This window comes from Hemiscyllium ocellatum, chromosome 24 (assembly GCF_020745735.1).
Source record: "Hemiscyllium ocellatum isolate sHemOce1 chromosome 24, sHemOce1.pat.X.cur, whole genome shotgun sequence".
Taxonomy (NCBI): domain Eukaryota; kingdom Metazoa; phylum Chordata; class Chondrichthyes; order Orectolobiformes; family Hemiscylliidae; genus Hemiscyllium; species Hemiscyllium ocellatum.
In genome coordinates, this window is record NC_083424.1 from 50,868,542 (window position 1) to 50,892,349 (window position 23,808).

General features: G+C 39.9%; 1 protein-coding gene across 1 annotated transcript in view; it reads right to left on the reverse strand.

Annotated features, from left to right (window-relative positions):
* top3b (DNA topoisomerase III beta) overlaps positions 1 to 23,808 on the reverse strand; it is a 73,104-nt gene that overhangs the window by 23,259 nt on the left and 26,037 nt on the right. The window contains exons 7-12 of the mRNA XM_060844078.1: positions 17,845 to 17,958; positions 16,311 to 16,401; positions 11,778 to 11,932; positions 7,651 to 7,756; positions 1,556 to 1,702; positions 719 to 892 (exon numbers count right to left, since the gene is read on the reverse strand). Coding sequence (XP_060700061.1) covers positions 719 to 892; positions 1,556 to 1,702; positions 7,651 to 7,756; positions 11,778 to 11,932; positions 16,311 to 16,401; positions 17,845 to 17,958 — 787 coding nt within the window. The remainder of the gene's footprint in view (positions 1 to 718; positions 893 to 1,555; positions 1,703 to 7,650; positions 7,757 to 11,777; positions 11,933 to 16,310; positions 16,402 to 17,844; positions 17,959 to 23,808) is intronic.

Here is a 23,808-nt window from a genome sequence, read left to right on the forward strand (position 1 = left end):
TGACAATTACACCTCCTGAAACTGCTGGTATTGAAGTGGCTGTAACTCGCACATTACATGAAGGAGAAAGTGGAGCATACGCAGTGATGAACAATGTCTCGTATATAAATATTTTGCTTGTATGCTTGAATTGGTTCTGTCAAGATTTTTATTTTAAAATAGGTTAGAAAGTCAATTTGGAATAGTGACTTAAAAGATCAGTTCCAAAAAAGCAATAGAATGCCTTGTAGTGTTAATCAATAAAATGTGTATAACTGTTGGATAGGACAACACAAAGAAACCGGAAAGTATCAGATAATTAAAGATTTAAAGTTTGATCAAAAGATTTAAAGGGATTAAGTGTCTGTAATAGATGGTGTTAGGAAACAGACTGAAACTTGCTTTGATGCTTGTTTAAGAACCTTCCAACTGTCTTCCATCTAGCTTATTTTTCTTCTATATAGTCACCCTACGTTATCTTGTGAAAGAACTTAATGGCCTTGTGTGAAGATATTTCTACAGCTAACTGCCACATTAATCAACTGCAAGAGTTAAATAAGTAATCTATAAGTCATGCATTTGTTGCACTTTTTACTTAACATTTTCAGATACCTTCATTGATTATTAGACTTCACTTCTGACACACAATATCCATATTTACACAATGGTATTAAACAATACATTAAGTGTCCTAAAAAATGTAGAGGAATTGCCCACATTACGTAGAAAGCTGACTTACCAATCCCATGCTTTTCCATTAAGGTGATGAGTTCTGCCTCAGTCAGGTAGTCAGGTGGATTAGTCTGCTTCTCTAATAACTTAACTTCATCTACAGTAAACACATCTCCCCTCTCACAGATCGGAAGAGTCTCCTCCTCTGCCAGGCTCTGCCATGGCATCACTGCTGTGTAACCTAGTATGGGACAACAAAATTATTTATACACAACATGAAACACATCCAGAAACACTGAGTGAGCAGATATCTATAACCTATCCTTCACACACATCTTAATTAACACTCATCCACATATAATAATTGGGTTGTCTACAAACAAATAGTTTGAGGAATGAAAAAAAAATCAGCCAAATAAATCTATAATAAAAACTTCTGAGGTATACAGCACTTTTCTCCCAATTAAAATTTCTTAATTAAAACCTGTTTCATTTTCACAAAATTAACTTAATTAAGCTTTGAAAATGCTCTGAAAGCTCAGTAATTGGTAACTTCTAAAGCTTTTGCCAGTATTACACTTCAAAAGAACACATTCCTAGCCAGTGGTATAATGGCACTTCAACAATGGAGACAGCCCATAATACAATATGAATTAAAAATCAACATACAAAATCTTACAACTATAGGTACTTTTGGTCATGTTATACGTGTAAATTTGTATATTCACATGTACATAGGAAAATATCTAGGTCAATTGGAATTACGACATTCCCAGCTCACTATACAACTATGGCAGTGCCACCTTTGACAAGAAGGAGTAGCAGCAGTGTTTAATCTATGAGGTACTCTCCAATGTATTCCCTCCCAATAGAGTTGCTGTGTAAACGGGTGCTTTATTCTTACCAGGTGAAATCAGAGTTTTCCCCACACACGTAAAATGTTCCATATTGATGCTGAACGTAATGGTGGTTTGGAGATACTTGCAGTCATGGCTAATTGTAGCGATGAAGTGCCTGGTGATGTACTCATACAGCCTCCAGCCATCACTACCTGAAACAGTAGATGATGAAATATCATCTTACAAGAAAACTAGCACCCAATGGACAGGAACAGTGAATAAGGTCCATTCAGATCTTTCCAACATATCAGCTGATCATTCTGCACCTCTAATACAAGCACAAAACTATTCTGATCTAAACCTCTCCTTTAAACTATTAACAAGTTATTTCTTCAAAAGTTATCAGAAAAAGAAAAGTATATCCTATTGCATTATATTTATATTAGTGATTAAAAAGCTACAACTGATTAAGTGAAATTTCATTTCTACATGATGAAATTCTTTTCACTGATATCGTGGGGATTCTACAATTCTGTCTATGCAACATTTGGCTCAGTAAAAAACAGAGATTGCTGGAAAAAAACTCAGCAAGTTTGACGGTATCTGTGGAGAGAAATCAGAGTTAATGTTTCAAGTCCAATCACCCTTCTTCAGAACTTGGCTCAGTAAGCTTCTCGTGCTCTGAAAGTCAAATTTGTCTAACAAAAACTGTGATATCTTGCTTATTTCATTAACTAAGTAGCTATTACTTAGCTATTACATGGCACACATATCAAAATAAAACAAGGTGACAGTAGGTACCCAAACAGCAGTAACTCTTTGTTAGAAAGTATATGACACCTCAAAATCATTGCTTAGGAACAACAGACAATATTAAGCAAGCTTGGTACTTATAATGGCTTCACTTTACTAACATGAATGGAGGTGGAATGGTGGTCAATCATGGGACCAACATACATCAAAAAGCCTAGATGATGAATTTCAAAAGGGTGTCCATAAAATTCATATTTGTTTACACTCTAGTGCAAATCACTGAAACATTATGGTTGCATAACGACTCTAATATTGGACCAATAATGTTAAGACCAGAACTAATAATCTGGAGACATGGATACAGATCTCACCACAGCAGTTGCTGCTGAAATTAATTGCAGTTAATTAAATGAAAAGCTTCAGAAAACATCTGTATCAGTAATGGTGAACATGAATCTACCAGGCTGACTCAAAAACCATAACTGATTCATTAATAATCTTAGACTCCCAGATCTATTCTGCATGCATCTCCATACCCATATCAATGTAGCTGATCTGTAACTCCCCTCCCCAGTGGCCCAGCAGCTGGTGTTTTAAAACTGTATAAAACCAATACAAACACCTTTAAAAAGAGCAAAATCAGATGGACTACACAGTCTAGGCATTCTATTCAAACATAACAAAGGTCAGTATTTCTTGTAAAATCCTGAATGTGAGAAGATTTCTGCCAAAGTTAAGAGAACTGTCCTACAGACTAGTCAAAGAACTGCCTGACATAGTCAACAAAGAATTATACTCACTTAGGCACTTACCAATAACCATGATTCATATTACCACTTAAACGAAAAAAGATGCATTGGGGCACCATGAGCAGCAAGCTCTCCTCCAAGTCTCTCACAAACCTGAGTGGGCCTGTATCACTGCTCTTTCAGTGCATCAAAGTCTCAGAACTCTTCCAACAGCACTAGATTTCAGATGTAGGTTTGCTCGCTGAGCTGGAAGGTTCATTTTCAGACGTTTCATCACCATACTAGGTAACATCATCAGTGAGCCTCCAGATAAAGCACTGGTGGCATGACTCACTTTCTACTTATGTGTTCAGGTTTCCTTGGGTTGGTGATGTCATATCCTATGGTGACGTCATTTCCAGCGCCGGCGTCATTTCCTGTTCTTTTTCTCAGGGAGTGGTAAATGGGATCCAAGTCAATGTGTTTGTTGATAGAGTTCCGGTTGGAATACCATGCTTCTAGGAACTCCTGTGCGTTTATTGTTTGGCTTGCTCTAGGATGGAGGTGTTATCCCAGTCAAAGTAGTGTCCTTCCTCATCTGCATGTAAGGATACAGTGAGAGTGAGTCATGTCTTTTTGTGCCTAGTAGATGTCCATAAATAGAAAGCGGTTCATGCCATCAGTGCTTCATCCGAAGGCTCACTGATGATGTTACCTAGTTTGGTGACGAAATGTCTGAAAACGAACCTTCCAGCTCAGCGAGCAAACCTACATCCAGAACCTCAACCTGAGTTACAAATCTTCTCAAAACTCGCTAGCACTAGATTTCTACATACAAGTTCAAGACCCCCTCTCCCCGTCTTTCCAAACGCCATCAAATACAGACTTAAGAGTCCTCAACCACTCCTCATATGACAAGTCCATCATTTCTGAATTCATTCCATGAACCCATTCCAAAGCCAGCGCAACCTTTTAGATCTGGGGCATAAAACTACTCTCAATATTTCATATGCAGTCTAACCAGAGCCTTGTACAACCTCAGCTGGATATCTCTGCAGTTATATTTTAACTTTCTCAAAATGAATGCTAACACTACATTTGCCTTCCAAACTGCTAGCTTCCAAATGTTAACCTTAAGAGAATCTTGTACTCCACATTTCCAAAGCTTTCCTCCCCATTTAGAAAGCAGTCTATGCTTCTATTTTTCCAACCAAAGTGCATACCCTTACACTCTCCCGCACTGTATTTCATTGCCACCTCTTTGCTCACTCTTCTAGCCTGTCTAGCCTTTCTTTCTATCATCTGCAAACTTAGCAACAATGCCTTTCAGTTCCTGAGAAGTGGCAGCATCATGACAAATTTGCAACTTAGCCCTTCTGAAACCTTGATATCTTTTCTGTAGTCATAGTATAATAACTAAAGGTTTGTAAGGGTTCATAATTACTTTCAGATTTTATATTCCAAACCACTTGACTAGATTTCTTTTTTAATACAATCCTATCAATCTAAAACTCTGCCTTTAACTTTTTATGAACCTGTAACCCAAATGGCTCTGCTCTTCAACAGCACTGGGCCTTGTTCCATTCAAAGAACTGTCATTGGATTTTCATTTTCTACGGAAACAAATTGCCTGATACTTACTAACACTGCAGTCAATTTCAACTCCCATAAACCGGCAAGGATGACATTGGAGGTAGGGAGAATCAAGATTAAACCAAAGTCTATTTGCCAAACTGAGACCACAGTTCCTGCCTGATTTAATTTATTCCACTGACCTTAATCACAGAATCATAGACTCCATACAATGCAGAAAGAGGCCATTCAGTCTGTACAGACCCTCTGACCAGCATCAGCTGAGTCTGCACATCCCTGGACACTACAGGGTAATTTAGCTTGCCCAATCCACCTAACCTGCAAATCTTTAGACTGTGGGAGGAAACCAGAGTCCAAAGTGGAAACACACACACAGAAATGGGGAGAATATGCAAGCTCTACACAGACGGTCACCTAAGGCTGGAATCTGGGTTCCTTGCACCGTGAGGTAGGAGTGCTAACCACCAAGCCATCGCTATGCTGCTGAAGGGAGTAGAGGTGTGAAACTCCTCAAAGACCTTAATGAAATCAGCAATGCCCTATTGCAAAGAAGTGAATGCTTAGTTTAAATTCCTCCGAAATTCTGCTAGAATATGATTTTCAAAGAGGATTCTAGGGAAACCTAGTGGGATGCAGCAGAGTAGGGCAGAAGAGGCCAAATGCAGAACGGTTAGGTGAGAAATACAAGTGAGGACCAGGCTGAATATAAATTGTTCAGAGTGGAAGTTAAAAATAGATGAGTCATACAAAGAAATATGTGAAAAGAGACTGACAGCTAATATAAAGGGGAATACCAAAATCTTGTACAGGCTTATAAATAAAGAATAATAAAAGGAATGAGCCAATTAGGATCTAGGGGTATGTAGGCTAGGTGGATTAACCATGGTAAATATGCGGTTATGGGGATAGGGTAGGGGTCTGGGTCGGATGCTGTTTGGAGGGTCAGTGCAGACTCGATTGGCTGAATACTCTCTTTCTGCACTGTGGGAATTCAATGATTCTAACTGTATCTTAATCATTGGTTAGAATCTATGGGAACAAGTAGAAGCAGGAAGAAACTTGATTTTTTGTGACTACCAATTCAATTTCAGGCTGGTCTGGTGGATTTTAATTGTTTTTTAAACTCTTTATTAATCTATAGTATCCCAAAATTGACAGTCGCCTCATTTCTTTACCTGAATATTTTTACTGTATACATTTGCAATCTCTCTAAGCATAACCTCCTTCTAATTTACTTCATCTAGCTCACTCTACTTTCTAAAGTCTGCCCTAATCCAATCTGGTTTTTAGTTTTGATCCTTAAATTTAATTTCACAATTGAAATTCAAACCTGTATAGTGATTATTACACTCGAGGTGCTCACCCCCATGTATAGCTCATCTACTTAGTTCATTCATTACTCTAAACCAGACCAAATAATATTCACTATTTTAGAGGCTGTTGGCATACTGCTTGAGGACAGAAACCTGTGGGATTCCATTTCTTTCCTCTTGTCCCAACTGATTAATTGGATTTTGACTATTTCACAGAACAGTAATGTTTTTATTCTTATTCATCGTTCTAATTTGACTGCACAATTCTCCTTCCATTTCCTCCCACAATTTTGAGATTTTGACCTTTCCAATGTTTAATTGCATTTCCCACAGAAGGCCCCAGGTAACAATCAGGAGTAGGAATTGATGCTAGTCTTTCCTCTAAACCTGAATGCTGTGTACATCTATATCATCACTTCAGTTAAAGACCAGCTAACTCAGTACAAGCAAATTAAAAGCAAAATACAGCAGATCTGAAAGATAAACAGAAAGTGCTCGAGAAACTGAAGTAGAGTCATTGAAATGGAAACATTAACTCGGTTTCTCTCTTGACACATGCTGCCAGAACTGAATTTCTCCCACACTTTGCTTTTATTTCAGCACAGCCAATATACTTTACAATACAAGTTTACATTTCTTATTGCTTTCTGTGGATACACCGATTTCGCAACATAAGTGCTGGATTAGCATTTATTTCCCATCCCAGTTGCCCTTGTGTTAGAGGTGGGGAGGTGCCTTTTTAAATCACTGCAGTCCATGTGTTATCCATAGACTCTCAATGCCATTAAGAAGGGATATTCCAGGATTTTAACCCAGAAACACTGCAGGAATGGCGATATATTTCCAAGTTGGGATGGTAAGTAGCTTGGAGGAGAACGTGCAGATGGTCATGCTTTTACTGCAGAACAAAAAGATGCTAAGAAAAAATTAATTGTGCAAATGTGACACAACCACATTTCAATGTTTGCAAACTCCTGCAATTAGTAATTTTTGAAAAGAACTCCAGCAAGGTAGGACTATTTATCTGTATGTTAGGGGAAGGGTGGGGAAAGAAACAGGTTCATGTTCAGTGATTTCACTTCTTTTACATACCATGGAGACCTTCAGCTAGGGTCAGGGATACAACAGTTCTATTAACAATTCTTTTATTCAGAATTCAAAGAAACCACATTGACCACATAGCATCACCTGATACTTCATTTTCCACAGAACAGAACTATCCATGCTTTTGCACACCATGAGTCAGTTAGATGTAAACCAAAGAGCCACAACTGAATGTATCTTAGGTCATTTAAGAAGGCAATTGAGAATCAACCATATTGTTGTTTGTCTGGAGTCACATCGAGGCCAGATCAGGAAAGGACAGCAGTTTCCTAATCTAAAGGACATGAGTGAACAAGATTGTTTCCCAACAATCAACAATAGTTTTATGGTCACCATTAGACTTTTAATTCCAGATTGCTATTGAATTAAAATTTCATGATCTGACATGAATGTCCTGGGTTCCAAGTCCCCAGAACATTACTTGGGTCTCTGGATTATGACAATAATACCACTATGTCATTGTCTGCCCCCCATTTCCACCAATGACTCAACATCACCATCAGTAGTCCTATCCAACCTTTCAAACTTTTGAAATTTAACTCAGAGAATTACGTGAACAAGAAAGTTCCACAAATAACTCACAGCTAGGCATAAATATTGTCAAGGCTTTATGATTCACAAGGGATATACGTTGGACAATTCTGCCATGACAAAGCTGTTAAGACATACCTAATTCAGCTTCTGTGGCAGATCGCATGGGAGTGATAGGAGGATGGTCGCCAACGTCCTGACCTTTTCGAGGACGAGTGATGCCTTCAGTAAGTAATGCCTTCACCTACAAAAATAATATAACCAAGCATCATTGTCAAATAAGTCATACCTTCTCCCTTAATTAGTTTTCTGTCAACATAATCTGGTAAAGTAATAAAGACTGTGATCGAGTTACAGAGAACAAATGATATAATTTATGTGCAGTACCTTGGCAAACTAGAAGAAAAGTCAGAGGTAGGAAAAAGTATACATTGTTGAAGTGGTAGCAGTGAACAGACAGCGATGGCTACTTTGACTTTTGGAAACTTAACTAGAGTGCTCTAATCAGTTGTCCATTCTATCAGTGAACGGGGCCCAATCTTGAAACATCATTTAAATCTGGGTAGTGAATCACACATTGCAATGTCTCCTTCTCCATTATCTACAAACACATGCTACTGCTCTTAGTTTGCCATCTGGATTATGCAGATCCTCTGTGACTTGTTGAAAATCTTAAAGGGTTCAACTTTTCAAGGGAATAGTTCCCCCTCCCCCCCACCCCCAAGCAAGGTAGGTATAGGACAGATGTTAGAGGTAGATTCTTTACTCAGTGAGTTGAGAGTTCATGGAATGCCCTGCCAGTAACAGTGGTGGACTCTCCCTCTTTATGGGCATTTAAACAGGCATTGGATAGGCATATGGAGGAAAGTGGGCTAGTGTAGGTTAGGTGGGCTTGGATCGGCGCAACATCAAGGGCCAAAGGGCCTGTCCTGCGCTGTATTTTTCTATGTTCTATGTAGCGAATTCCACAGATTCACAATCCTTTGGGAGGAGGAGTTTCTCTTCAACTGTTTTAAATTTGCCCAAAAAAGGAAGCATCCACTCCATGTCTATTTTATCCATACTTTTATCATATTGAAAACCTCAACTTGATCTACCCTCATTCTTCTAAATTCCAAAGTATAGGCCTAAGCTGTTCAATTTCTTTCCTACAACAAACCCGTCATCTCTGGGATCAATCTAGTGAATCTCGTTTGAACGCATCCAATGCCACTACATCTTTCCTCAAATAAGGAGACCAAAACTGTACACAATACTCCAAATGCGGTCTCTCTAATGCCTTGTACAGTTGTAACAATACTTCCTTACCATTATATTCTATTCCTTTAGCTGTAAAAGCCAACATTCCATTCACTTTCTTTATTAATTGCTGTACCCACATGCTAGTTTTCTGTGACTCATGAACAACGACACCTAGATCCCTCTGCACTGGAGCACACCAAAGTCTTTCCCCAGTTGTTAGAGAATAGCTCACCTTCCCATTTTTTTCAACCAAAATGCATGACCTCACAATTATCCACGTTAAACTCCATCTGCCACATTCGGCCCACTCTCCTAACCTATCTATATCCATTTGTAAGGCCTCTTATTTCCTTATTGCAATTTACCATTCCTCCTAGTTTTGTGTCATCCACAAATTTGGTTTTAGAGCCTTCTATCCCTGTATCCAAGTTGTTAATGTAGATTGTAAATAGCTGGGGTCCAAGGACCAAAACCTGTCGCACCATATTAATTAGATTTTGCCATCTAGAAAAAAAAATCCTGATTCTCAGTCTTCTGCCAATCAGCCAGTCATCTATTCAAGATAATAAATTATTCCTAATCCCATATGATCCAACCTTGTGAATTTGTGCAGCATCTTATCAATTTTTTTTGGTAAGATTAGATTCCCTAGTGTGGAAATAGGCCATTTGGCCCAACAAGTCCTCACCGACCCTTCAAAGATTAGTCCACCCAGACCCATTCCTCTATATTTACCCCTGACTAATGCACCTAATAGCTGAAAATGTGTTGCTGGAAAAGCGCAGCAGGTCAGACAGCATCCAAGGAACAGGAAATTCGACCTTTCGGGCATAAGCCCTTCATCAGGAATCAAATGCACCTCATACTCTGGGCAAGTTAGCATGGCCAATTCATCTGATCTGCACAGCTTTGGAGTGTGGGAAGAAACCGGAGCACCCGGAGGAAACCCATGCACAATGTGCTAACTCCACACAGATTGTGGCCTGAAAATGGAACTGAACCCAGGTCCCTGGCTCTGTGAGGCAGCCATGCTAACCACTGAGCCACCGTGCCGACCATACATCTGCAGGATCCCCATTATCCACTTTGCTTGTTACAACTTTGAAGAACTCTAGCAAATTAGTCAAACATGATTTCCTCTTCATAAAACCAAGCTGACTCTGATGGATAGTGTTTTGTTTTTCCAAATGTCCTGATGTTACTTCCTGAATAACTAATTTTAACACTTTCCCAACAACACATATTAAACTAGCTGATCTGTAATTTCCCACATTTTGCCCCCCTCACTTTTTAAATAAGAACGTTACATTAGTATTTTTTCAGGGTCCAGCGAATTTTGGAACATAGTGGATCCATAGAGTACAATCTCCACTGCTACTTCCTTGAACACCCTCGGATGTCGGCCATCAGAGGACTTGTCTGCCTTCAATCCTAATAGTTTGCTGAGTACCTTTTCCCTATCAATGTTGATTGTTCTAAGTTGTACCTTTTCTATAGCCTCTGACTTGTCCATTCCAATAGGAATGGTACTATTGTCCTCCACCTTAAAATTAAGGCAAAGTATTGATTTAGCATTTCTGCCATTTCAGTGTCTCCTACTATTAACTCTCCGGTTTCATCTTCCAAGGGACCCACATTCACCTTAGCGACTCTCTCACCCTTTATGTACCTACAGGAGCTTTTGCTATCCATTTTGATATTTTGTGCTGGGTTTCCTTTTGTAATTGACCTTATATCTTTTTATTAATTTTTTTATATTTCTTTGCTTGTGTTTGGAAGTTTCCTATTCTTCTAGCCTGCCACTGCCCTTTGCAACATGGTATACCTTAGTTTTTGGCTTTCATATCGTCCTTGACTTCCTTGGTTAGCCATGGATTTTATTTCTACCCACCTTACCATCTTTCTTCCTCACTGGGAGATATTTTAGTTGTGAGGAATTGAATAGCTCCTTAAACATCTGTCACTGCTCATCTGCTGTCTTCCATTTAGCCTTCCTGACCAATTTACTCAGGCCAAATCTGTTCTCAGGCCTATGTAATTTCCTTTGTTTAATTCCAGAACACTATTGTGGGACTCCACTTTCTCAAATCCAAACTGAATTTCAGATTCTATCATACAATGGTCACTATTCCCTAGAGGATCCTTAACTATGATGTAATCAATTAATCTCTTCTCTTTACACAATATCAAGTCTAGAGTAGCTGGCTCCCTGATTGTTTGTTGCAACAGTATGTTGTGAAACCAATCTCTAATACAGTCAATGAACTCTGTCTCCAGATTACCCTTGTCAGCTTGATTCTTCCAATCTCAGTGCATATTAAAATCACCCATGATTATTGCCGTACCTTTCCTGCAAGCCTCTAATATTTCCTGATTTATTGTGTGTCCCATTGCAGAACTACTGTTTGGGGACCTATAGATTACTCTTAACAAATAAGTCTTCCCTTCGCTATTTCTTATCTTTACCCAGACTGACACCACATCTTAAGCTCCCGTCATTTCTAATTATAGCACTGATCCCTTCCTTCACCAGCAAAGCTATACCACCTCCTTTTCCTTTCTGTCTACCTTTCCAAAATGCTGAGTACTCTTGGATATTCAATTCCCAGGGCTTATGCCCGAAACGTCAATTCTCCTGTTCCTCAGATGGTGCCTGATCTTTTCCTGTACTTTTCCAGCACCACGTTCTCAACTCTGGTCTCCTTGTAACCATGTTTCAGGAATTGCTATCAAATCGTACCCATTTGTTTTGATTTGCATCTTTAATTCATTAATTTTGTTTTGAATGCTTTGTGCATTTAGATACAAAGCTTTTAAATTTGTTCGACAGGTAAATTTTCCTACTTTTTTTATAATTCCTTGGTGCATAAAGACATTCATCTGTTCTGTCCCTCACCTTTATTGTCCAGTAATTATCTGCCACATTGCTAACCTGCACTGTTACCTCCTCCTTTAATCTGGGTTTTCTAATTTCCCCTACAACTGAAGCAACTCCTTTAAACAAAAGTCACTCATTTACCAACCGTTTCACTCCAGTAGGGGCTGTTCACTTGTTGTCGAAGAGTTCCTTTGAGATCGAAGTTTTCTGGATATTGGGTGGTCTCTGTTCGAGGGTAGCTAATGTAGCCCTGGGTGTAGAGTTTCTCAGCTATTTGCATGGCATGTTGTGGGCCCATCCCTATTCACACAAAGCAATCCATCATTTTCTTCATTCTATATAACTGTGGTATTCTAAGATAATCTTTGGGGAAAAAAAGCACATTCTAAATATTCACCTTTATATCTATATAGCAATTTACTGTTCTGCACTGTTCAATGGTTGAAGGGCCTTTGAATAGGTGGAGTGAGAGTATACAGATTCACCTTTACCACCTCTACAATCTAGAAAACAGAAATGTGAACTAAAGACTTGATTTGTTGCAGAACATGAGAGGTTATTACTAAACAAAAACCGAAAGAACTGCATATGCTGGAAATCAGAAACAAAAACAAAAACAAATTGCTGAAAAAACTCAGCAGGTCTGGCAATATCTGTGGAGAGAAATCAAAGTTATCATTTCAGGTCCAAAGACTCTTCTTCAGAGCAAGAGATGGTCTTTGCCTACAAATAATTAAACAAACATGTAATGGTTTGGCACCGTTAAAATGAGTGGCTATAGCTCCATAACACCATAAGAGATAGGAGTGGAAGTAGGGCCATTTGGCCCATCGAGTCCACTCCACTATTCAATCGTGACTGATGGGCATTTCAACACCACTTACCCGCACTCCTCCTGTATCCCTTAATTCCTTGTAAGATTAAGAATTTACCAATTTCTGCCTTGAAGACATTTAACATCCCGGCCTCCACTGCGTTCCGTGGCAATGAATTCCACAGGCCCACCACTCTCTAGCTGAAGAAATGTCTCCTCATTCCAGTTCTAAATTGACCCTCTCTAATTCTAAGGCTGTGCCCACGAGTTCTAGTATCCCCACCTGATAGAAACAATTTCCCAGCGTCCACCCTTTCTAAGCTAAGCATTATCTTGTAAGTTTCTATTAGATCTCCTCTCAACTTTCTAAACTCTAATGAATACAAGCCCAGGATCCTCAGCTGTTCATCATATGTTAGGCAACATGTTAGCTCCATTCAGCCACTTTAATAACACTCACTAGCAGCAGTGAAATCTGAAACAAAGAGAAGAAATGTTGAAAAAATAACTGTCAGTATCGCTGGAGAGAACAGAGAAGCTTGCAGTTTGAGTGGTGACTCTTCTGCAGAACTGGAAATAAGAGGCAGAGACATATACAATCAGAAAGGTGAGTAGGGAAAATTAAGAAGTGCAACTTCTTCTGTATTTTTTAAAGTGACTTAACATGTCCTGGCCAATTACTAGCATTCTTGACACCCAGGTGACTAAAATATTAACAACAGTAAATATGTTCAATGACGTAGACTTCAGAGGCAACATCATTTCTTACAGAAAATTCCAGATTTTGAAGTCTCCCAATCACATTTTCTACTACTACCACTCCCAGAATGTTGCAAAATCCTGTCTACTTTCTATGGAACATAGCTGATCAGAATTGAAAAACTTAGTATACGAAACGTATCTTTAAGAGGGATTTGATTGGCCTGTTTCTCTTAAAGACAGATGTTATAAACCTAGTGTCGAGGTGTTTTCTCCATGGAAAGTAGAGCAAATAGCTTTGGGTTTTTAAAAATAAGATTAAATCAAAGAAGCATGATTGGGTGGAGTCAGGCTCACACAGAGCCAGGGCTTTAGTTTTGCTTTCAGTGGTGAAGTTGTGGTTTTTGGAGTTGAAGTTGCTAGATACAGCTGTCTCGCTCTGCTGTTGCAAAAAGCTTGAGATCTCTCTCTGCTGCTAGATTTGTCAGTGTTCCTTCTCCTGGACTGGAGATAGCAAGTGAAGGAAATCTGTTTTGCTGAATTTGCCTGTGCCAAGACTGTGTTTATGGGATGCTGCTCTATTGGAACAGTTGATGAGTAGTAGTTAAAATATATATTGTTTTGTTAAGTATTTTGACAGTTAAAGTAATGCCAATTCTTCTTTGGTGTATATTTTATCTGTGGTGTAAGAATAAAGTGGGTTTTGCTTAAAGCCTAGTAGTTTGATCAATCGAAACACAACTGGAATGCAGCCTTACTCTTGCCTTTAATTAAGATAAAAGTCAGGGTATAGGCTATGTTTTGAGGTGATTTGTTGTAGTCTATAATATTAACCTGTAAAATAGTGACGTTCTGGGGCTGTCTTTCAAATCTTGAAAACTTTCAGAATTTACTTATTTACTTTCACAGTTACTGAAACTGGAGTAACATCTCACCCCACCTCTATAGTCACACTCTGCACTGCTTTGACAATACCCAGCACAGTGGCTGTAATGAACACAAATGTGCTCAATGTAGCAGTTTTCAGTCAGCATTAGAATTCACCATGTGAACTAGGAATTATAATCCTGTTACATGGTAGATCCTTACCTGCTGTATCTCTGTCTGCTATCCATAACCGTCCCATGTGAAATCAGTTTAGGAAGCTTGAACCCAAGGAGGCACAGGCCCAAGCACAGAACTGAGCATTATGCAGCACGCAATTCACACTGCTTAGAATACAGGAGGAGTATTATGCAAAACATATGACTAACTGTTCTGAAGTCCAAGATTAGATGATTTGGAAGCCTGTGCCTTTAGAGCCACAGCTCAGAATGGTCAGCTCTAAAATGTTATCATGACAAACATTAATAAATTTGCTTTTATAATTTACAGCATTAAAATACTTTACATAAATGCAATCATAGGATCCCTACAAAATGGGAGCAGACCATTCAGCCCATTGAGCCCACATTGCCTCCCCCTCCAAAGAGCATCCCATTCACACCCACCCCACTACCCCATCCCTGTAACCCTACATTTCCCATGGCTAATCCACTAACCTACATATTCCTATACACCATGGGCAATTTAACGTGGCAAATTCACATAACCTGCAACTCTGTGGACTTTGGGAGAAAACCGGAGCAGCTGAAGCACGTGCAAAGTCCAAACAGTCACCCAAGGGTGGAATCAAACCCGGGTCCCTGGTGCTATGAGGCAGTAGGGTTAGCCACTGAGCCGCCCAGTATTTGGCAGTAACAAAACTTGAGCATGCGGACAAGAAAATATTTTTTGTTCACAAGAATAGTAATTCAAGGGGGATGAAACACATATTCTAGGAGAGTAGAGGACTGATTGGTTGGCAAATGGACTCTGACTGGTAGAAGCACTTCCATGAAGAATGCAACAACTAGTGATGATCAGCAGTAAACTGCCAGATTCTGTTAATATTTTATACTACACAAGTTGATTCTGGTTGGTCAGAATTTTGCTGAAAAACTAACTGAATATCTGTCACACATTTGGTTGAAATGAACCAGGCACAGTGTGTGTACATGTTATGTCTGCAAAGAACAAGGTCTTGTGTATTAATAATTTTGCAGTATTAATCAGTTTACAGCGTGGCACACTCACGTCTACTGGAAGCTACATCTATTAATACATCAGGCCCTGCTCTCTGCAGACAGAAAGAACGTGTACACATCTCACCTGTTTCAACTCAACAAAATAGGTCACAGGCATTTGTTGGGTCATTTCTCACAGAATATCCTGATTGGAGTCACCCACCCTGGTTTAAAATTTTGAGAAAAACTGACTATTATATGTCAATCAACATTAATTTGTAAATTCTCTACAGAAACGCCTCTACCAAGTTCACTTGCCAATAAATCAGCACTCTCCTTTTACGCAGTAAACAGAACAACCTCGAATATCTGAATGAGACGTGTGGGGAGTATTTAGTTTGGATAACTGATTGTTCGGATAACTGATCAGAATCAGGTAAATATCTTAAATGAAGTTAAAATGAACAGGAGGTCAAATTAATTTAATAATTAAAACCTTGCACCAGACAATTCAGCCAGTGGGAAAACCACCCTCAGGTGTATACCAAACCACCGTCTCCAACCTTTTCAGCTAGACTCCGAGACCACCTCGGACCCAGATAGGTGAGGCACACAGTGGGTGCAACACAGTCTACCTCTGGTTCCTTTCACAACAGTTCCACCCATTTCTGTAAACCTGTTGCAGGAGCTAGTCAACCATGTCCTGTACTGTTAAGTTTATCTCAATCATTTTATATTTTAAAATGAGAAGCAGAAAGAAAGGATAAAAGAAAATAAATGACAGAGGCAGAGCAAGAGAGGAGTTGCTGAGTTCCCTGGTGGCTATTCTGTCTTGGAAAGAGAGTTTCTGCAGGTAGAGAGTCCAGTTTCCGATCTCAATCTTTGGGATGTTGAGATCTTTTTTGAATAATCCAAAATTTGGATAATTGATGTCCAGGTAACCCAGGTTGTTCTGTAAATGCTGGCTTTCCCTTGAATTGCTATTCTTGCAAATTGTTCTGAGTGCAAGACAAAAATGGTCAAAATGTGTCTTTTTTGCAGCAACATACTTTAAGAAGCTAAGAAAACCAACTCATCCCGAGGCAATAATTAGTTAAGGATGGGCATAATACAAGCATACCCAGGGCAGAGCTGGCCACACGCAGCATCTCCACTGTGTTCAGAGCCTGTGGTCTCTGCTTCACCTTTTCCTTTTTACTCACAGATTCCACCTGTAACAAAAATTAACATACAAATCCAGTTACAAGATACTTATGATGTTAAGAAAGTCTCTATATTAAGGTAGCAGCTTTCTTCAAGCAGCTACATGACACAGAGAACAGCATTCACTTAGTAAATCAGAAGTCCAAAAATTGACTGAGGAAAACAATCTACAAACAGAAGGAACTCTTTGAAGTTACACTGGGAAGGCTTATTATTTGTGTAAGGATCACTTAGGTACTGGCCTTCCTCCTGGTACAAAAATACCTTCGATTCTGTAAGTTGTAAAATCTTGCATCTACCATTTTCACTTTTAAACTGAAATAATTCTCTCACTTTTTAACCAGTTACAGCTCTCCAATCTCCTTTCTTTCTCCTGCCCCCTTCACCATATCCTTGCTTTTCACCCCTTCACTTCTGGATTGCTGAAGAGATTCTCCCTGTTCTACAGATTGTGTACTCTTTTTCAATCCAGGCAATGAGGCAAACCTGTGTATTCCGCAATGCATTTTCTTCCTATGTATTTAATCATTTTCATTCTCAGAATGTGTATCACTGCCAAGGCAAAAGTTTATTCTTAATTGCTAAGGTATAATGCCTTTTCTTTCGATCACTGTCGTCCATAATTCTAGGTAGTTGGCTACAACTGTGATTTTTAGGCCACTTCAGAAGGTAACTGGAGACAATAAGTCACACACAAATCAAAACTGATTGACAAGGCATGTATTTTTCTCAAAGTAAAAGTTTTTACAACAAATCACTTTTACTGATAACAGCTTTTCATTTGCAGATTTAGAGAGTCATAGAGTCCTATAGCACGGAAACAGACCGTTCAGCCCAAACAATCCATACTGAACATAAACCCAAACTAAACCAGTCCCACCTGCCTGCTCCTGGCCCATATCCCTTTCCTATTCACATATCCATCCAATGGATTTTAAACATTCTAACTGTACCCGCATCTACCAATTCCTTAGGAAGTTCATTCCACACGCAAGCCACCCTCTACGTAAAATAATTCCCTTAAGTTTTTCTTAAATCTCTCTCTCCTCACATCTTAAAAATGTGTCCCCTTCTCTTGAAATTCCCCATCTTAGAGAAAAGACAACTACCATCAATGCTACCTATACCTCTCATTCTTTCATAAACTTCTATCAGATCACCTCTCAAGCTTTTACACTCCAGTGAAAAAGATACCAGGCTATTCTGATTTTCTTTATAACTCAAGATTTCTTCAAATAAATTATAATTCCTGAACTAACATGATGTAATCTGAACTCTAATTTTCTGGATCATTATTCCAGATCTTGAGATTACTGGTCCAATACCAAAACCACCGCAATACCATACGTCAGTATCCAAGGGCTCTCTTGCTTCCTTTTAACCCATTCCCAAAAGGTGCAATCCTTGTGCAAGGAAAGGGATTAAAGATCTATAGTTTTTCCCTTGTTTACCTTTGTATCTGTTGTGGACTTTGTCATATTCAGATACATCTGTGCAACTTCCCGGTCAAATACTCTAACTCTGTCCCAGTCCAGAACCATGGAATCTCCAGCACAGTTACTGATCTGGTGTGAACAAAGAGGTTCAGAATAAACAACATTTTGTTGGTTTGAACCTTTATAACCCAGAAACGCATTATTTTCAATTTCTGAAATCTATAACAAGGATTAAAATGATAATATCAATATCAACAGCATTCCAAGCAAGGCATCAGTATGTAAAAATCAGCACAACTTAAAACACTGGACAGGAAATTAAAACATGGACAATAATTCTGATCAATCAGTTGTCGATTAATCACTGACAAAAGCTGGAGAACTGATAAGGCTTGTTACAAACTTTCCTGGAACAAACTGGTAGTAGTAAGATGGCAAATTGGTGCAAGTGTGCAACAATGAGAATCTAAGATATTACATAACTAGTGGGAGCTGCACTGGAATGATTGGGGAATCACTCATGATTCAATGGTTGAGTTACATTAGTGACGCTCCATCTAAAAAAAAATTAAATGAAGGTCTGATATAGTAATATCAGAAGCAGAAAAATTATTTAAAACCATAAGCTGTAGGAGCAGAAATAGATAATTTGGCAATGGGTCTGCCCCGCCATTCAATGAGATCATTGCTAGTCTGAAGATCCTCAACTGCTTTTGCCTAACATTTCCCCCAAATCCTTGATTCCCTTACCAATTAAAATTCTGACTATCACAGCCTTGAATACACTTTACGATACAGCTTCTGCATTCCTCCTCAACTCTGTTCTGACTGGGTGACCCATGATTGAGAGACTAGACTCTCCTGAAAAGGGATACAATCTCTCCACATCTACCCTTTCAAGTCCCCTAAGAATCTCATGTACTTCAGTAAGGTCACTTCTCATTTTTTCAAACTCCAATAAGTACAGATCCAACCTACTAAACTCTGTTGTGTGTTGATAAGGTAAGGCTTCTCTTTTTTCTTTTTTATCATGTGCTGAGAAGTAGTGTGATTGGTTTAAAAGAAAAACAGTTATTTCATTTATCTATTATTTGATATTATAGTTGACTAAGTTAAGCTCAAGAATGAAAATGCAGGAGATCCCAGACCCGTGTCATGTTGCTCTTGCTCAATGTGGGAGCTCAGGGATGCGACTGACGTCCCTGGCTCCTTCACATGCAGGAAGTATGTCCAGCCACACCTCTCATTAGACTGCATGACAGTTCTGGAGCTGCGGATGGAGCACTTTAGAGCATCCGCGATTCTGAGGAGGTCGTGGATAGCAAGTTAACGAATCAGTCCCACTGCAGATTAGGACTACTGAGTGAGAAAGAGAATGGGTGACCAAAAGGCATGCAAGAGCAGGAGGCAGTGGAGAAAATCTCCCTCCAAAAACAGGTATATCGTTTTGGATATTGTTGGGGGAGGTAGCTCGCCAAGGGAAGGTAGCAGTAGCCAGGTTCATGGCACCATGGCTGGCTCTGCTGTACAGAAGGGCAGGAAAAAGAGTGGAAGGATTATAGTCATAGGGGATTCAATTGTAAGGGGAGTAGATAGGCAGCCCTGTGGTCGAAAACAAGATTCCTGAATGGTATGTTGGCTCCCAGGTGCACGGATCAGGAATGTTTCAGATTGTCTGCAGTACATTCTGAAGGGGAAGGGTGAACAGCCAGCTGTTGTGGTGCATATAGTCACCAATGATATAGGTAATAAATGGGATGAGATCCGACAACAGAATTTAGGAAGTTAAAAGCCAAGTTAAAAAGTAGGACCCCAGAGGTAATAATCTAAGGACTGCTGCCAGAGCCACATGCTAGTCAGAGTACAAATGAAAGAATAGGCAGGATGAATGAATGCCTTGAGAGATGGTGGAGGGAGGGGTTCAGATTTTTGGAACTTTAGGACTTGCTCTGTTGGAGGTGGGACTATTATAATCGGATGGTCTACTTCTGGGCAGGACTGGAACCAAGGTCCTTGAGGGTGCTTTTATTAACGCTGTTGGGGAGGATTTAAACTAATGTGGCAGGGGGATGGGAAGTGGTTAGTGGACAGTAAAGAGGTAGTAACTGAAGCCTGTAAGGAACTAGACAAGGAAGACACCATGACTAAGGGGAAGAGTAGGGAGGGAGCAGATGATGAACGTAAAGGGACAGTTGATCTAAGATGCATTTGTTTTAATGCGAGAAGTGTTGTATGTAAGGCAGATGAACTTAGTGATTGGGTTAGTACCTGGGAGTATGATGTTACTGCTCTTATTGAGACTTGGTTGAGGCAAGGGCAAGATTGGCAATTAAATATCCCAGGACATAGATGCTTCAGGCAGAATAGAGAGGGAGGTAAGAGTGGTGGATGAGTTGCATTGCTGGTGAGAGAGGGTATCACAGCTGTACTGAAGGAAGGCACTATGTAGGACTCAAGCAGTGAGGCAATATGTTCAGAAATAGGAAGGCTGCGGTAACAATGTTGGGGCTGTACTACAAGCCTCCCAACAGTGAGCGTGAGGTAGAGGTACAAATATGTAAACAGATTATGAAAAGATGTAGGAGCAACAGGATAGTGGTGATGGCAAATTTTAAATTTTCCTATCATTGACTTGGATTCATTTAGTGTTAGAGGTCTAGATGGAGCAGAATTTGTAAGAAGCATCCAGGAGGGTTTTATAGAGCAGTATGTAAATAATCCAACTTGGGAAGTGGCCATACTAGACCTCGTGTTGGGGAATGAGACTGGCCAGGTGGTTGAAGTTTCAGTAGGGGATTACTTTGGGAATAGTGATCACAATTCAGTAAGTTTTAGAATATTCATGGACAAAGACGAGAATGGTCCTAAAGGAAGAGCCCTAAACTGGGGGAAGGCCAACTATCGCAAAATTCGTCAGGAGCTGAGGAATGTGGATTGGGAGCAGCTGTTTGAGGATAAATCCACAGTTGATATGAGGGAGGTTTTTAAAGAGAAGTTGATTAGAGTGCAGGACAGACATGTCCCTGCGAAAATGAGGGACAGAAATGGCAAGATTAGAGAACTATGGATGACAGGTGAAATTGAGAGACTAACCAGGAGGAAAAAGGAAGCGTGACTGAAAAAGATGAAGCTTTGGAAGAATATCGGGAAAGTAGGACCCCAATCTGAAACAAGGAATTAAGAGGGCTAAAAGGGGTCATGAAATATCTTCAGCAAACAGGGTTAAGGAAAATCCCAAAGCCTTTTATTTGTATATAAGAAGCAAAAGGGTAACCAGAGAAAGGGTTGGCCCAGTCAAGGACAAAGGAGGAAAGTTATGTGTGGAGTCAGAAAATGGGTGAGATTTTTAATGAGTAATTTGCATCAGTATTCACGAGGAGAGAGACATGACGGATGTTGAGTTTAGGCATAGATGGTTGTTTGATTACTTTAGGTCAAGTCGGCACAAGGAGGGAGGAAGTGTTGAGTATTCTAAAAGGCATTAAGATGTACAAGTCCTCTGGTTCAGATGGGATCTATCCCAGGTAACTAGAGGAAGTGAGAAAGGATGTTGGAGATGATACTAAGATTGGTGAAGTGTCAGAGAATCCAGCAGAACATTGGAGAATTGGGTGGAGAAATAGCAGACGGAGTTCAATCCAGGCAAATGCGAGGTGATTGCATTTTGGAAAATCCAATTCTAGTACGATGTGGTATATGGAAAAGCGCTAGGGAAAACTGATGTACAGAGAGATCTAGGTGTTCAGATCCATTGTACCCTGAAGGTGGCAACGCAGGTCGATAAAGTGGTCAAGGAGGCACATGACATGCTTTCCTTCATCGGACGGGGTATGAGTACAAGAGTCGGCAGGTCATGTTACAGTTGTATAGGATTTTGCTTCGGCCTCGTTTGGAATGCTGCGTACAGTTCTGGTTGCCACATTACCAGAAGGATGTGAATGTTTTGGAGAGGGTACGGAGGAGGTTCACCAGGGTATTGCCTGGTTTGGAGGATGCTAGCTATGAAGAGAGGTTCAGTAAGTTAGGATTATTTTCACAAAAAGGACAGAAGTTGAGGGGGGAAACCTGATTGAGGTCTACAAAATCATGACAGGTATAGACAGGGTAGATAGCAAGAAGCTTTTTCCCCCCAGAGTGGAGGACTCAATTACTCGGGGTCACGAGTTCAAGGTAAGAGAGGAAAAGTTTAAGGGATATATATGTGGAAAGTTCTTTACGTAGAGGGTGGAGGATACCTGGAATGCGTTGCCAGCGGAGGTACAGGCAGGCACAATAGTGTTATTTAAGATGTATCTGGACAGATATATGAACGGACAGGGAGCAGAGAGATACAGATTCTTGGAAAATAGGCAACAGGTTTAGATAGAGGATCTGGATCGGTGCAGGCTTGGATGGCCTTTGTTCTTTGTTCTCCTCATCAGAAAACCTCTCCACACCTGGGTTAACCTAGTGAACTTTCTCTGGTCTGCCTCCAATACCACTATATCTTTCCTTAAATAACAGGCCCAAAACAGCTCACAATATTCTAGGTGTGGTCTAACTACTACCATGTTAGTTTAAGCACAAGTTCCCCATCTTTATACTCCATTCCCTTTGAAATGAAAGGCCAAAAAACCATTTGCCATCCACTGAACTTGGTGCTAGCGTTTTGTGATTTATGTATGATCCCAAATTTCTCTGTGCTGCAGTTTTATGCAGTCTTTCTCCATTCAAATAATATTCAGCTCCACTACTCTTCCTGCCAGAGTACATAACTTCACATTTTCCTACATTATATTCCATCTACAGTGTGGAGAGCAAGGCTGGTAGGTATAGAGAATGCTGGATGACCAGAGAAATTGAAGCTCTGGTCAAATAAAAGGAAGAGGCATGTAATAGGTATAGACAGCTAGGATCAAGTGAATCCCTAAAGGCAGTAGGAATATACTTAAAGAAATCAGGAAGCAAAACAGGGACATGAGCTAGCTTTTGCAAATAGAGTTAAGGAGAATCCAAAGAGATTTTATAAGTACATTAAGGACAAAAGAGTAACTAAGGAGAGAATAGGGCCCCTTAAAGATCAATGTGACCAACTATTTGCTGAACTACAGGAGATAGGTGAGATAATAAATGAATATTTTGCATCAGTATTTACTGTGGCGAAGGGCATGGAAGTGAGGGTCCTTGGAGAAATAAACAATGATGTTTTGAAAAGAGTTCATATTACAGAAGAGGTGGTGTTAGAGGTCTTAAAACATAAAAAGGTAGATAAATCCCAGGAGCTGATCAGGTGTTTCCCAGACTTTTGTGTTACGCTAGGGAAGAGATTGCTGGGCCTCTTGCTCAGATATTTTTAATCATTGACAACCATGCGTGAGGTGACGGAAAACTGTTGTGCCATTATTTAAGAAAGGCTGTAAGGAAAAGCCAGGTGAATATAGAATGATGAGCCTTAAGTCATTGGTGGGTAATTTGCTGGGCATGATGCTGAGGGACAGGATTTACATGCATTTGGAAAGGCAAGGACTGATCAGGGATAGTCAACATGGCTGTGTGTGTGAAATTGTGACTCACTAACTTGATTGAGTTTTGAAGAAGTGACAAAGGAGATTGATGAAGGCAGAGTGGAAGAAATTGTCCGTATGGATTTCAGTAAATTGTTGGTTCTGCTTGGTAGACCGTTTAGTAAGGTTATGTCACATGGGATCCAGGGTGAGCTAGCAAATTAGTTTAAAATTGGCTTGAAGTAGGAGACAGAGGGTGGTAGAGGACTGTGACTAGCAGCATGCCACAATAATTGATGCTTGGTTCACTGCATTTCATCATTATATAAATGATTTGGATGCAAATATAGGAGGTATGGTTAATAAGCTTGCAGATGACACCAAAATAGATGGTGTCGTGAACAGTGGCCAGATCAGATGGCCCAATGGGGCAAGGAGCGACACATGGAGTTTAGATCAACGTGAGGCATTGCATTTTGGTAAGGCTAATCCGGGC